We start from the raw sequence: 16,716 nt of genomic DNA, 5'->3' as shown, positions 1-16,716 counted from the left end.
TCATGGCCAGGGGTGGGCTGTTCCCTCGTTGTTTCATTAACAATTGAGCAGTTAAAAGGTCTGGAGTTGATTCCAAATGAGGAATTTGCATTTGGAAGCTGTTGCTGTGAACTCCCAATATTAGGTCCAAAGAGCTGTCAATGCAAGTAAAGCAGGCCATCATTAGGCTGAAAAAACATTAGGAGTGGCCAAATCAACAGTTTGGTACATTCTTAAAAAGAAGGAACGCACTGGGGAGCTCAGCAACACTGAAAAAGCCTGGACAACCACGGAAGACAACTGTGGTGGATGATTGTGAAATTCTTTCCTTAGTGAAGAAAAACCCCTTCACAACATCTAGCCAAGTCAAGAACACTCTCCAGGAGGTAGGCATATCACTGTCAAAGTCTACAATCAAGGGACGGATAGGACGGCGCTTCACAGAACAGATGGACAATGACCCAACATATACTGCGAAAGCAACCAAAGAGCTTTTCAAGGCAAAGAAGTGGAATATTCTTCAATGGCCGAGTCAGTCACCTGACCTTAACCCAATTGAACATATATTTCACTCGCTGAAGGCAAAACTCAAGACAGAAAGACCAACAAACAAGCAGCAACTTAGGACAGCTGCTGTAAAGGCCTGCCAAAGCATCACTAGGGGGGAAACCCAGAATTTGGTGATGTCCATGGGTTCCAGACTTCAGGCAGTCATTCAGTGCAAAGGATTTTCAGCCAAATATTAACAATTGATCATTTTATTTACAATTATGTTAGTTTGTCCAATTACTTTTGAGCCCCTGAAAATGGGGGGACTATGTATAAAAAATTCTGTAATGGTTTACATGATATTTCAGTTAAACCCTTTGAATTAAAGCTGAAAGTCTGCACTTCAATCACATCTTGATTGCTTCATTTCAAATCCATTGTGGTGGCATACAGAGCCAAAATTATGAAAATTATGTTACTGTCCAAATACTTATGGACCTAACTGTATGATTCTGAAAGAAGTATCAAGGGTTAAAGTACCCCCTGAAACTCCAAAATCCACTGACAAGATAGCTGAGGCAGGGCTATTTTCCACATACTAAAAAAAACCCCAAAACAATCAAACAACAACTCAGGTTGTAAATAGTCATCAACAGTGCAGCTACCAAATTCAGCCAACACCTTGACATAAGCAATAAACAGAACTGTCTCCTGTTTTGAGGAGTGTTTTGGGGTGGCCGTGCAGTAGTTAAGGAGCAGGACTTGTAACCGAAAGGTTGCCGGTTCTATTCCCCACTGGGGCACTGCTGCTGTACCCTTGGGCAAGGTACTTAACCCAGAATTACCTCAGTAAATATCCAGCTGTATAAATGGATAATAGTGTAACAAAAAATCAAACTGTAACTGATGTGAGTCGCTCTGGATAATTGTGTCTGCTAAATGCCAATAATGTAATGTAATGTTTTGATCTCTGAAAATCTCTGATCTCAATTTACTGCATTTCTATGGGTATTGGCAATGGCATCAAGAACTACCATGGGGCACTTGTTCAGCCATGTTGCAACTAAGGACTTTACTTGAGACCATTGTGAGGAATAAAATAACGTTGACATATAATGAATAAAAACTTTGTACATTACACAAACCACACATTTCTAATTCTAAAAGTGAAATAATTACAATGTTGTGTATTATTATTCAGCTGATGTAGGGGATGCTCTTGTGCAAAAAGGCTGCTATATATCACTTACGTTCCCCTGCCCCTACACTGTAGATGGATGAGAGATGCTGGAATGGAAATAATGAAATAATTTAACCAGCTTGTATTTAAAAGGACCTATTTTTTCATCAAATATGTTTACAAAATAAATATGGCATACTTAGTGGGGTCTGGACAGGTCAGTGGACTGTACCTCTTGACCTCTGGGTAGAACAGCATTATGAGGTTATCCAGTTTCACCTTATCCACTCACTCAAGCTCCCACTGATCCTGGGGAACCCCTGGATAGCCCACCACATCCCTCAGTTTGACTCCAGTCAAGTAGGGGCCTTCATGTCATGGCAACGTCCCTCCAGTCTCCTGAGCCACCATCCTGCTCTCCCAAGTTGTAACCCTGCTCTCCCAAGTCACCACGTGTGCCTGCTGAGTATGCTAACTTTCAGTAAGACGCGGGCTGCATCTATGCCTTTATAATCTGCACCGACCACAAGATCCTGTACTGGAGACAAAGTGACTCAACTCTTGAAAGGCAAGGTGGGCCCTTTTCTTTACCTGATTTGCCTATATCCTCTCATATCATGCATGTTCCAAGAACCAGAAGCCTAATGCCCTTTCTAAAATTTTTGACCCTTTGGATTAGGATAAGGCCCTGGAACCCATCCTCCCAAGCTCCAGAATCAAGGCCTCATTGCAATACGGAATTGAGGTTACCATAACAGAGGGAGGCAGAACCCGGTAATGGCCACCAGGTTGCCTTTTTGTCCCTATGTCTGTCAGGTCTCAGGTGTTACAGTAGGGACACTCCTCACCTCTCACTGGACACCTAGCGGTGAATCGTACCTTGGAATTCATGCACAGGTGATTCTGGTGGCCCTCCATGGAGAAAGATGTCCAATCCTTTGTGGCCACCTGCTCCATGTGTGCCCAAAACAAGGACCTCAGATCTCATACTTAGGGTCTGCTCCATCCATTCCACATTCCATCTCAACCCTGGCCTCACGTCTCTGTGGACTTCATCACAGGCCTACCTCCTTCCCAACTTAACATGGACATCTTGGTTATAGTAGACTGTTTTTCAAAGGCTTGCTGCTTTGGACCAATACCCAAGAGATTGCCGAACTCCTGTTACAGCACATCTATTGGGTCTATGGCATTCCCCAGGATGTGATTTCTGATCATGGTCCTCAGTTCACCTCACAGTTTCGGAAAACTTTCTGCAGGCTCCTAGGTCCTTCAGTCAATCTTTGCTCTGGATTCCATCCCCAGTCCAATGGGCAGATGGAGAGAGCCAATCAGGAGCTGGAGACAACTCTTAGATGCCTGGAGTCTTCTAATCTCACCTCCTGGAGCAAACAACTAGTCTGGGCTGAATATGCTCAAAAAACCTTGAGGTCCTCCTCCACAGGTATGTCGCTTTTCGAATTTCAGATTGGTTTCCAGCCCCTGTTGTTTCCCAAACAGGAACCTGAGGTGATACTAAAATAATACTTTATGATGTAAAACAGGCCTTGCCAGCCACCACCCTCTTGAATATTCTAATACCAAGCAAGCTACAGTATTTCCTCTCCAGCTGTCAGTATGGGCAGGCAAATTTAACTGTGACAACAACACAGATCAGTGAATGTTCTCAAGGAAACACTATACAATTTCTACAGGAGCAAGGACAGCATTTGTAATTACATCCCAATGTAAACAGATATTGAGCATGTGATGGAAAAGGACTGAGAGGAAAGCCCCCATTGGTAGCAATGCGAACACAAGGAACATGGGTACATAAGACTGAAATTAATGTTCTTATCTTTCTTGCCACAGGAGAGAGCCACGAGAGCAGGGTACACTTTTCTCACTATGACACAGGAACTGTGGGCAATACTGATAACTCAATGACAAACAGTAACTGAATAATATGTTCACAGAGGAAAGGAAGAACAAGACGCCCAACTGAAATGAAACTCTTACCCTTGAAATAATTAGTATTTAACCCTATCTGGTATTTACCTCTGTAATTGCATTTACCAATTAAATTAGAGCGGGATGGTGTGTGGGGCGCGCGTTTTTCTCCCTCCACATTTCCACAACAGAAGTAATGTGCTAACATCAATGGCCACTGGAGTTCCAATGTCCTACACACTGAATGAGAATTGTGAATAGAGAAAATCCATTCCCTACATACTTGCTGACTCTTAATACAAATGCAACCTTATTACAATATTAAACTAGTGCTGTTTTTATCTCTGAGATGTCATTCTGTTAAAATACAGGGAATATACAAGTTTTATCTACGGGTAAACCGAAGGACTGAAAGACACGTACCAGTTAACAGAGCACACATTCGTAATGTGTGCTCTGTTAAGCATTTACATCTTATGTAAATGCTTTACACAAAGGAACAATATTTACCCAGGTGCCACGGAGGGGGGAATGACCAACACACAGCTCAGTTTCCACATTTGAAGACTCTCACACACATGTATCACAAGGTGGACCAGCTCCCTTGAAAATATGAGTTTAACATGTTAGTGCACAACACTCTACAACATACAATTAAAATGATTGACATTTTAATGTATAGATCATTTACATTTTAATTACATTGCACATGCCAACATCAATCTGTAGTATTTACAAGCTTACACATTTGGAAACTCATTTATACAGCTGAATTTTCACTTGAACATCTAACATAAAGTACATTGTTCAATGGTACAAAGATATTATCCCATCTGGAATTCAAGCCCACAGCACTAAGGTGCAAGTGTTTGGTTCTCTAAGGCTCTCCCCTGTTACATACCCAGCAACCCTTTTATTATGGACATACTCATCCACACAAACATGCAAGTACTCACTTCCTCTTATTTCCTCCCAGCTGGCTCCACAACTCCAACACAAAGCCATCAAAGCCCTCTGTCTACAAGAAAAACAGATTTACATGTACATACAGATGAAATTCTGTCACACTAAACTGAAACACTAACACAGTTTCAGATTCCCTAGATAATAAAACTATCGCACACACGCAACAGTTACTGACACTTATGCTACTGATAGTAACTTTAAAAGTAAAGGGAGCACTAAAAAGATGGGGACTATCAAACAATAGGATATGAAAATGCAGTTCATTCCCCTATGGATTAAAAGGAGAATTAGGCATTTATCCACAATGGTTGCATGATGATTCACAGTCTCACCCCAAATGACCTCCATCTTCTTCGTTCTCCTTCACAAACTCTCTTCTCCTTCTCACCATAAGACACTGCTTTCCTGCCCGATACACCCACTACTTTACACTGTTTACTGTGTACTTCATTGAAACAAGTGCACAATTTTCTCCCAGAGTTAGAGATACAACAAGAAGGTCATCACTCAGGCTGGTATGGTCATGAAATTTGGGTTAGCTGTAGTTCATGGTTAAACCTCCTGAGTTACATTACACTTGAACTCTGACCCCATTGCTTGCTCAGTTGTCAATGTATTTTTTTCTTGTAATATTGAGCTCTATTGCGTAGATTAACATCCCTCTTATACCATCATAAACAGTTTTTGGAATTCAAGTGATTCCAGTTCCTTCTAATAAGACAGGAACAGAAATTGTGGCAAATGTTGTGGCTGGATTTCAAGCCTCAAATTAATCTGAATAATCTTTATCCTGATCAAGAAGCATTTGTCAAGAGTTACAGCAACAACACCTGCACCAGAAAAGCACAAACATGAATTTTTGCATCTAATGTTGTTGGGAACAGACATTCATTTCCACAGTTTAGGTAGTTAAAATATTTCTGTGTGAATTGCAGAATGCTAGGGTTAAGGAATATGTTATGGAGTCTTGTCAAGAATGAGAAAGTTACTGGATATACGTTCTGTAAAGAAAAATACTGCCTTTGTACATTGTACAAACAAGAGACTTTTACTACATTTAAGATTTTTTCTGCCAATGGGGCAAGCAAACCTTTCTTCAAACTAGCATTAAATTCTAAAAAAGGTTACTTTTCTCACTGTGATAAGACTGTGATAATTTTTGCAGTGCAACCTTTGCATTTAATCAAAAGACACAAATCCACTGTAAATGCAATCATCCTTTATTTGCAAATGCGATTTATCAGTTATTCCAATACAAACCTCATTGGTCAACATTGTTACATCTAATGATCAAAAGATCCTCAAAGGTTTTATCACTGAGACTGCACCGTTCTGGTCTGAATATCTTTCCTGCTACACTGAAGATCCTCTCAACAGGTACAGAGGAAGCTGGTATAGCAAGATATTTGCATGCAAGTTGAGCTAAGTTAGGAAAACTGCTTTGGTTTTCTTTCCAATAGATAGACCAAAGGGTCAGCATCTTCTGCTAAACATGGTGTGCTCAAGTATACAGGGACCTCATGTGAGGCTGTGGGTGACTTTCCATATAAGAAAAGAGCTTTGGATATTTCTTTGGTTGAGCACTGCTGTCATTTGAGCTGGCATTCACTTTTGAGGAGGAACATTCAACTTTTGCAGTGAGGAGATCTCTGATGGTGATTTGCTCCTCACCAATGCACCAGTCCAGTTAGAATCTTGGATCTAGAGTGGGAGCCACCTGGAAGCATTCCATGTCCTCAAATTTTGCCAGATGTTTCTCAATTGAGGTTTGTAGAGTGGACACAAACATTTTGTTACCGGTCATCTTCATATCTTTCACTGTATTTCATAAGCCTCTGACACAAGGAATCACAAAGCTGGATGTTACGGTTTTCTCTGCCTGACATCTGTCTGTAGTTTCCTCGAAGGGTTCTAACACCTCACAGAGTTCCTGGATGATCTTTAATTCATATGATGAGAGCTGGACAGGGCACCGAAGCTCAGCAAAGACATTGTTTTGAACGTTAAGGACAGACCTCAACATCTTTAACTGGCTATTCCAGTGGGTGACATTGGCAGGATGAAGTTTGTGCCCTCCCTCTACAACATCAGTTGCCTGTGTAGACTTGTGGCAAAAAGCCATTAGTTTTTGGACCTTGGCCAATAGGTTTTTTTATGGAGCCGGCTTCATCCACTGCATCACGAACCACAAGTTGTAGACTATGGGCAAAGCATGAGCTTCTCTCTGGTGGAAAGTAAATCATCTCCTCTTCAACATTCACTATCTCAAAATCACATATCTCATCCTGCTCTTCCTCTTCACTGTCAACATCATGTACTGGTGGGAAGAGGGTGAAAGCATGTTGTCATGTTTATCATGTTGGAGGCATTACCAGTCACAATGAATGAGATTTTGTTCTGGATGTTGAATTTTTCCAGAGCCTCGTCATATACTTTGCAAATATTCTCAGCTGTATGCCTCCCTTTAAAACGCTGGCAGCTCAGCATTACACTCTGCAGTATAAAATCTATAATAAAATGGCCACCCCTTCCAAAAAATGACGTCATAGATCGGTTTGACCACAGATCAACTATCAGGCAAATATGATCAGCTTTTTCCATCAGATTAATCAGATGTGATTTTACAGTAGCTGAGTGCTGAGGGATAAGGTTCTGGCTGAGAGTTCTTCAGGAGGGCATTGTGAAGGAAGGTTGGGCCAAATGCAAAATGTTCATGAAGCCCTTATTTTCAACAGTAGAGAGGGGGAGGAGACCATTGGGAATGTACATCACAATACTCTCCGTCAGAGCAATTTGATGTATGTCTGTTGTTGGCCACTTAGAGCAGGAACTAGTTTCAGCTTCAGGAGGATGACTGTGATGTACATTTTGGGTTGGCTGGATTACCACTGGTTCACTGGTTTCAGAGTCCAAGATTTGAGGGTGTTTCTTCTGTAGAAGAAAAAAAAACGTCTATCAGTATTCTCTCAATCTAGATAATTGTACTAATGATTTCTAAGTCAGTATAAATTCTGCAATTAATAACAGTGGTTTCCTTGACCCATACAAAATAAATAAATAGTAAGTAAAACGTCATTAAAAAGTGTTATATACTGACCACCCAAATCATTTAAAACACATATGGCAAAAGCACAAAAATAACACAGAAGTGCAAACTTGCATGAATTCAAACACATACTGTTCTGATATCAAATATCAGTAACATAAGACCTTATTAAGAAAGAAAAAAAGAAGTACAGACTACAAGTCTGTTAACTTACCTGTAGATGCCTTTTGAAATTGGAAGTAGCCTTGATGGAGCCACAGACCGGAGTACTGCAGTACTTGCATATGGCTCTGTGGTTTCCTGGTGTCATTGTGGGAATTGGCTCGCCAAAATAAACGAGCAGGGATAACTTTTTAGGCCTGCTGTGCTTTTCCATGTTGTTATTGTAATACAAAGGTCACTTCTGTGAACCTTTGTAACCCTAAGATCTAGTGTTTTTAGACCTTTTCCAATATTGGAAACTCCAGCCTTTGGTGACAAAAAAGCTCTCAAACAAATGCTGTCCATCTTATACTGTTTGGCAACCATTTTGATGACTTTTGGTTAAAGCAAAGCATTCTGGGAAATGAATGCTTCTTCCATCATGATCCACAAAATAAAAGGTAAAATAAAACAAATGTAATAATTTGATCCATGAAAGGTACTTTTAACATTCATAGGGGAAAAAACATTTGTTGTTAATAAAATGTAATGTTTTTTTACTAGTTTTGTTTGTATAAAGTTTTTAATGCACAAATCAAACTGAAATATAATGTCTGATTGATAAATACTATACCTAAATAATGTCTATAAATTTCTCTGAATTTCTTTGAATTTTAATTCTATTTTCTTTCATTCAAATTTGAATTGTAATTCTGCATCCTGTTTGCTACCAAATTCAAAATTCAACTCAAATTCCAGAATTAAATTGAAATTCAAGAGTCATTCTCAATTCAGTTCTGAGTCTTGTACAGCCCTGATATGAACTCCTGCAGGTGGAGTTACACCTGTTGCTGGCCTGACTGAAGAGGAAACGCTGAGCGCATGGTTAGGGGTTAAGCAACTCGAGCAAAATGTTGCTGCAGGGGGAGCGAGATGCAAAACAAAGTGGAAGACAGTCGCTGCAGGAGACGATGCATCACTAGGAAGCAGCTTGAGGACGGTGCTTTGGAAGACTTTGAGAGTAGACTTGACCGAGTGCTATAGTGAGTGTTAACCTAGCAGGGGAAAACAGCAGCCAGGGAAAGATACTCTAACATGTGTGTGGCGCTGACCACCACGAGGGCAAGTGTGACATAGTTAGGTCACAGTGAAACAGAGTGTGGCGGATGTGACGTCTTTGAACCCCAACTGGAAGAGAACAATGGAAGATGTTACCAATAGCATAGTATTCAGCGCTAGCATCGTGGCTAATGCAAAGCTAAAATCTTCATTATGAATAATGCCAAGCTCAGTCGCTAGCAAAGCGGCTAATACTAAACAAGTAACCTCATTTAGCATAATCTACCTGCGTGAAGTTGGCACCCCAAGTTTTTAAAAAGTTCGAAATGGTATTACTGTTCGTTTGTGCTACGTTTGTGCCGGTTTGTGCCGTAAAAACGCACTGTGTTCTTCGGTTGGCAGTTAACATGAACTGAAGTAAAAAAAAATCAGCCGACCAACAAATATTTGTTCATTCATTCTTTCAGAATCCACCTATTAAAAATATGTCACCTGTGGAGTCATCTCACACTCCATATGCGTAACACCTACACAGAGCGCTTCAATGCCAAGAGCAATAACATTACATGGGATCCCAGTAAACTTAAGTTGCAGCGCTATTTGGAAATATCCAACACTTAAAAATGACAAGCACTTGTAGCTATTTTTTAAGCCAGCTAATTACTTACAAGGCCTGAGTTGCATTTGCTAATTTGCTGGTTAACATTAGTTACATAGTAGCCGTCAAGGTAATTAACGTTGTGTCATTAACGTTAGGTAAAAATAATAAATTAACGCTGGCAATAAAACACACAAAAATAAATGCGCTTTATATATAATTTAAAGGTGTCTGTCTGATATTTGTCCTACTTTTTAAGTTACTTACATCTAGTCAGTAGCTCAGATTTGACGCGAATAATGCAGCCCGTGCAGCACTAGAACCTGGACAAAGTTGTAGGCCTAATCGGCTCAGAGAGAGCTAATTATGTTTTAAATGCTATGCCAACAGGTTTGTCTCCAGGGGCCTAAGACCCCTGATGAAGCCCTGGAGCAAGCATTAGTTATAGAGGAGATATTGGAGGAGCTACCTATTGCGAGTGGGCAGAGACCCCCAATGTCGCTGACAGGAGCCATGCTTTGTTGGCCCCCAAGTCCAGGCAGGATTGTGCCCCTCCAGTACGTCCCCAGGAGTCAAATGATGGCTCTGTTCAGATGTGCTGGCATCGTGGAAAGAGGGGTAATGTTCATTGGTTTTGCACCCAGCTTGACACAGATGGTCCGGCAAATATTGCACTCCACAGCCTTTATCCCGTTGTTAACAGCTTACACCCTCACATAGGAGTGACTTGCCATGTAAATATTTGCGTTTCGGGACACTATATAGGCTGCCTTGGACACAGCGTCTTCTGTCACCATTATCCACCCCTCACTCCTCCTCCCTGGTGTTCACCCAAGGACAACGGAGTCACAATGACTGGAGAAATGGCCCCCAAGCAGGGAAGGGTGACACCATCTTGAGGTCACCTTAGATTTTATAAGGCAATTGAATGGGGTGTTGGATTTCACCAGAGGGTTGTTGCTACTCCCCAACCTTCCTCCAGCTAGTTTGATTTTTGGGACATGCCCAGCTCCACTAGCCTTGATTCTAGCCCCCAGAGCCTTGCTACCAGGCAATACGTCCACCTGGTGGGAACAACAGGTAGCTGATAGTAACCTGAATATGGTAATGCAATGGCTGGGAAGTGGCCAGCAGCCTGCTTGGGCTGAAGTGGTACAGCAGTCTGCAGAGGTGGTCACAGTGTCAGAGCAGGAACTGAGAGAAGGCATCCTTCATCTGTGCTGGCGTGAACCTGCTATGAGTGAGGCAAAGTGGCAGGTGGTGGTACCAACGATGCTCCAAGAGGTGGTGCTGGCTGCTAACCACGACCAAAGGGAGATGTATAGGATTTCTGTCGGGGGTGAGATGCCTGTGCAGCCTGGACAGGTCTATCCAATGCATGTCAAGCTCCTGAGTATGCCCAACAGTTCCAAGAACAACTGGACACAGCCCATGAATACGCCCGGTGACACACACAATCCACCCTAGACTGTAAGAGCAGGAAATAAATGTTCTCCATCTGTGATATCCAGGGCTTAAAGCAACAAAATTTTCTGAGCCTGAAATAGGACACACGTAAAATTAGCGTTACCACAACAGCTTTAATTCAAAATTAAAAAATAAAAAATAAATAAATACAATTATTAATACAATTTTGTATTACAGTGCTCAAATTAAAAGTGCTTCCTTTTTTTAAATGCTATTAAAAATGAAAAATGCAATTTCAATAAAAGTTGGTCGAGTAGCAAGATGCTGTGTTTCAACTTCTCCAAGTCATCATTATAGAATCGGACCAAGACATTGAGAATTCTGTCCATGTTGCGGTTTGTTGACTCGTAAACGTTCTGTGAAAACATCTGTTTTGACAGCTTGTGCGCTGTCCTGTGTATTTGACATGCTAAGCTTGGAGAGTGGAGTTCTGTCCTGTGAGAATGTTTTGCACAGGTCAACTAGCACTGGCGCTTTCCTGAAAGACAGGTCATGTTCTGCTATAAATGTACAAATGCGGACTTTGACTGTGGCCTGGATAAGAACAGTGCTCTCGTGTTTTTTCGGATGAGTGTTAACCAAGCCTGTTTAGGTGATGTACTGGCACATCAGTGATAGTTTTAATTAGAATTGCGTTACAGTCTGGTATAGGCTAGTAATAATTCATTGCCTGATCAAAAATCTCTGCACGCCGGATTTCCAGCATGGGGCCTGAGATCTTTAACGAATGGATATCCTGTCCCCGACTCCTCCTTCCATGTACGAACTGAAGCCAGGAGGCCATGCACACAACTATATATATAGTCAGGCACGGTGGCGTGTGTCTGTAATCCAAGCTACTGGGAGGCTGAGATAGCAGCTGGGTGGTGCAGTGGCAACATAGCTGTTTACCACCTGGGAGACTGCGGTTTGCATCCCAGTTGCAACCGCACCACCAGAAAGGGTCCTTGGGCAAGACCCCTAATGCTACACCTTCCTACCTCTACAATGACAGCTACCAGAACAAGAAGAGTCATGCCGGCTTGGATGTTGCCTGGCTTAAGAAGGTCCGCGACAAATGCTGGGGAACCAGGGCAAACTGGTGACAAGTGGGCTACTGGAACAAACCACTCATAGACGAGAGCAGAGAACCTGGACCTGATGGAGTGCTACTCCAACAGCAAGCCCAACGAAAGAGGCTATATGCAGCGCATGTGGGAGCTATGGATGTATAGGTCAACATCCAAGCTAACTGCAAAACAACTGCAAAACTGCAAAACACTGGTAACACAGCGCTTCAACATCGTCAAGAAGAAGCTATTCTCACAAATGGAGATTGATGGGCTGAAGACAACACGTGATGACCACCCCAATGCACCTGTGTAGCAACATCATCCTCAACCTAAATGCCCAGCTTGGGGCACCAAGCCAAATTAACCAGCTACTGACAACAGGGTGCCATCCTGACTGGATGACACAAGGCAGGAAGGTACTAATCCTGAAAGACCCTATCAAGGGAACAGCACCATCAAAGCTGAGTGGACACCTGGACCAATTTATAGACATGGCTCAGAAGAGGATTGGGAACAACACCAAAATACCAGTTACTGTTGGACAGAGCAGCCAGTTGCCCAAGACTGAAAGTCCAGATGCACCAATCTGAGCTGTACAACGTCAACAGGACAATAAGGACCTTGATCAGGAACTCAATGGGACTGTGGATAACAATGACAGAAGCCAACTCAACGCCAATAGCACAAGTTGCCATCAAATGGGGCTAATACCAAGGCAATGCGCTATCCCCACTGCTGTTCTGCATAGGCTTGAACCCCCTCAGCCAGATCATCAAAAAGAGTGAATATGAGTACAGGTTCAGAAATGGAACCATCATCAGCTACCTCCTCGACATGGATGACATCAAGCTATACGCCAAGAACGAGTGAGACATCAACTCACTGACCCACCTCAGGAGGATCTACAGCCAGGACATTGGGATGTCCTTCGGACTGGAGAAGTGTGGGCGTATGATAGTAAAGAGAGGGAAGATGATCAAGACTGAAGGGGTGAAACTACCAGAAGGCCACATAGCAAGCAGAAAGGAAAGATACAAATATCTGGGGATTCCATAGTCACATGGGAACCACGATGAAGAAGTAAGGTAGATGGCAACAGCTAAGTACCTTCAGAGAGTTAGTCAGGTCCAGCTCAGAGCCAGCTCAATGGGAAGAACAAGATCAAAGCCATCAACACCTACGCAATACCAGTGGATTGGAAAATATTGAAAAATGTTAAAGGATAAGTGGGGTTAGCAATTCCAGACTTAGTCAATTGCTATTATGCTGCCTGAATTAAACTTATTTTGACTCAGATGAAAGATGAATTGACTACTGAATGGAGAAAAATGGAACTTGATCAGGTTGTAAAACCAATGAGTTTGTTCATTTCTACATGGAAAATAAAAAAGCCTAGAAACCCTTTTTGTCTGAATAACTGTCTATGAAAATCTGGAAAAATATTTGTCTATGAAAATCTGGGGGAAGATATGTAAAATGAAAAATGTAATGGACAAACTCATTATTATGAGAGAAAGCAACCAAGACCCAGATTTTAAACCAAGCATTAAAGACAACCACAATGTTGCGCACAGAAGGACATTAGTAGATACCATCAACTTATTAACAGGGGGTGGGGGTGGTCACATGAGGAAAATGATCCAGAAATAGGGTATTCAGAAAAGTCAATTTCATTAGTACTTGAAAATTAGAAGTTATGCGTTGAAAAAACTATGTAGGATTTAAAAACTGCAATTTTTGCATATTTGAAATGGGGTCTAGTAACTCTGTGAGAAAAGGCTTGGAGCATAGATGTGTGATTTTCCAAATTTACATTTATTCACAACTTTGTCCCACCCAGTTTTAAGAGATACACTGGTGCAGAATTAAGTATGAATCCCAGAAACTTAAAAACACACAAGTGAGGCATGCAAAAAATGCTTAGTGTCCATTAAGATTGAATTTACCCCTTTGCCATTAGCTGGCTTCTCAGATTGGCATGATGTAGATAGCTAGCTAGCTAGTTATACAAAACTGACCAGCCAGCTAAGCACTGACAAAGACTATAGGTTTGTCTCATCACATTCACACATATTGCAAGTGAAGACATTAGCTAATTTATCAAGCTAATCAGCTTGGTCAGAGCATACTTTGCTCTATTTTCTATGTCTATCATGAGATCAGTTCTTTTTTTCCCATTATATAATATCTGGGATACTGAAAAAAGAGTTTAAAACCAGCTAAAACAGTTAAAACAGCTAACATATTATGACTATTTACAAGCTGCATTTAATGTTGTTGAACTTGCACTGTTTTATGGTCAAGGTCAAGTCAGTGACATACAAATGCTATTCATTAGCTACTCCACATGAACTGATGGAGCACCCAAGGGTTGAATAAACCACCAAGTAAATATGGCAGAACTGTAAATGGCTCACACAAATTAACAGGTACTCTTCAACAACACAATCTGACATTACTCATTTTTGCACAATTTTATGTTACAATATCATACTTTGACTTCAAAATGGTACATAAAATTGTTTATGTTATTATATGTTAATTTATATTTCCATAAATATAGGAAGGTCTGCATTTAAGCTAGCTAATCAGATAAAGCTCAAAAAGATCCAATATGTTTCTAAAAATTAGCTATTTCTTGTTGATTTCAGAGTCTGATGTTAATGTTTTTTTAAGAGACACAAAGACAAGTTTCACTCTTATCGTCTTTCAGCACATTAGCACCAAGTTCACTGTAGAGCGGAAGCAGTGGCATGGAGCTCTGTGTGTTTCTCGGTTTTCAAGGTAAGTGAAAATAGAAATCCGCAGCACTGGCTCTGGTTATATTTCCCTCCTATTGAGGGGTTCATCAGACCTAACTTACCCAACACTTTCACCCACACCAACTTTCTTTCTGTGTACCTTGGCCACCTCCACTGCCTCCCTTCCCAGCTCCTCAATTTCATCCTCGCTGTCCAACACACTGATGTAATCCTGGTAGGACCAGCCATCAAACAACAGACGTGGCACTTGATTGAGAAAAAGAGTTGGAGAGATGGAGAAAAAGAGAGGTAAGAAATGTCAATGTGAAGAAAAGTCAACACACAAAAGTCTATGCAAGAAGTCTATTCACATTTAAATTTAGTCTGAAAGAGTCATACAGCCAATTCTACCATATTGAAGTGAAATATGGGTTCCACTCCATCAGCAAGACCACACTAAAAGGGAAATCCTGCATGAAAATTTTTGTAAAAACATACTGAAATACCACTAATAATGCATGTAAGGCTGAATTAGGTAGACATTCAATAATTATTTAAATCAAGAAAGGAGGACAAAAAATTATCAAAAATCTAAAACTAAGTCCTTAACATGTTCCATCGCAGTCGGCTGGTCTGAAATTTCCCACACACACACACACACACACACACACACACACACACACACACACACACACACACACAGTAATACAAACAGATAAACACAAACTAACACAAACCACCTTCAGGTCAGTGCCCTTAAACTGCCCTTTAGAAACAGAAAACAAATTAGGATTGTCCCAATAAATGTAATTGTTACTGAGCCTGAAACAGGGAGTAGACAACAGCAGTGGGGAAAAAAGCAGACATGGAGGAAGGTTACTAAAAGAAGATTTACAATACAAACAAAACTGTGGTCTCATGGAGAAGTGTCACAGTTTCAGACAGCATTTCTTCTCAGCTGCAAGTTAAGCCGCAGAAGAACTCAGATGCAGTAGAGCTAGGATTAGTGAAATCTCATAAAGCAATACAGTACTTTAATATTATACTGTATTCACAGGTGGAAACAGACCTCAGAAATCAGCTGAAGGAGAACATATTGCAGCCCGCATGAGGATCTCCACTAATGGCCCTACAATGCAGGATTTGCTTTCTGAGACTCACAGAGTCACATTAAACCTGCTGCATTGTAGTGTCTTGTACCTTTTCCTACCCACCAACCACAAACAAGGGGACTTTCTTACAAGACTGACTGTCTTAGGGTCGCCCTCATGACTATGCCAGTCCCTTGCCTCCCGTCCCCTAGGTATGCTGCCATAATGTTAGCCTGCCGGGGTTTTTCCTTGTTGCACACCTTTTTCTCTGCCCCTCCTCTCCTGCCTCTCTGTTCTACATCCCTGCCATTCTTATCATCCACTAACCACTGTTTTCTGTTTGCTTCCTATCCCTGCTCCGGGCTCCTGTCCGGAGCTGTAGCCCAAGTGTCTCATCCCGTTTTCCAGTCCTGCTATCTGGCTGCCCTGCCCATCAAAGTCAACTGCGTTCCAAGAACCGGACATCCTAGCAGACATTCTTATAATCATTCTGCTGTTAACTACTATTGTTTGTCAATCACAAATGTCTTAAAGTACATTGCATAACTTGTCTCTAACTCTATCTGCCCAGTGCCGGCCAGAAGCAGATGGGCCCCCCCTCTGAGCCCGGTTCTGTTCAAGGTTTATTCCTGATAGGGAGTTTTTCCTTGCCACTGTTGCCTTAGGCTTGCTCTCAGGGGGTCTCAGGTCTGGGAACAATGTAAAGCTGCTTTGTGACAACTTGTGTTGTAAAAAGCGCTATACAAATAAAAATGAATTGAATTGACTTTCCTCATCAGCCAGATGCCTGCCCACCTATGGCTTTTCTCAGCATTAAACATAGTTTTTTTGTTACTGAATGGCTTATTTAGTAGAGCTGTTTTATTTTCATTATCAACTAATTTAGTAAATTGAAAACATACCTGCAATACAACATGCTGGTTTGGCTAATCAATGTATTTAAGTTTTGTCATTTGGTCCTATGATATACAGTAACTG

The 16,716-nt window shown here is 41.4% G+C and overlaps 1 protein-coding gene across 6 annotated transcripts in view; it reads right to left on the bottom strand.

Annotated features, from left to right (window-relative positions):
* The window catches only part of chid1 (chitinase domain containing 1), a 67,080-nt gene that overhangs the window by 25,748 nt on the left and 24,616 nt on the right, over positions 1-16,716 (bottom strand). For all 6 annotated transcript variants that reach the window (XM_036518706.1, XM_036518708.1, XM_036518705.1 and 3 more), the window contains 3 exons: positions 14,808-14,914; positions 4,534-4,595; positions 4,088-4,180 (listed from right to left, as the gene is read on the bottom strand). In XM_036518706.1, the coding sequence (XP_036374599.1) occupies positions 4,088-4,180; positions 4,534-4,595; positions 14,808-14,914 (262 nt within the window). The remainder of the gene's footprint in view (positions 1-4,087; positions 4,181-4,533; positions 4,596-14,807; positions 14,915-16,716) is intronic.

This window comes from Megalops cyprinoides, chromosome 24, assembly GCF_013368585.1.
Source record: "Megalops cyprinoides isolate fMegCyp1 chromosome 24, fMegCyp1.pri, whole genome shotgun sequence".
NCBI lineage: Eukaryota > Metazoa > Chordata > Actinopteri > Elopiformes > Megalopidae > Megalops > Megalops cyprinoides.
This window is presented reverse-complemented; position numbering and strand designations above follow the sequence as displayed.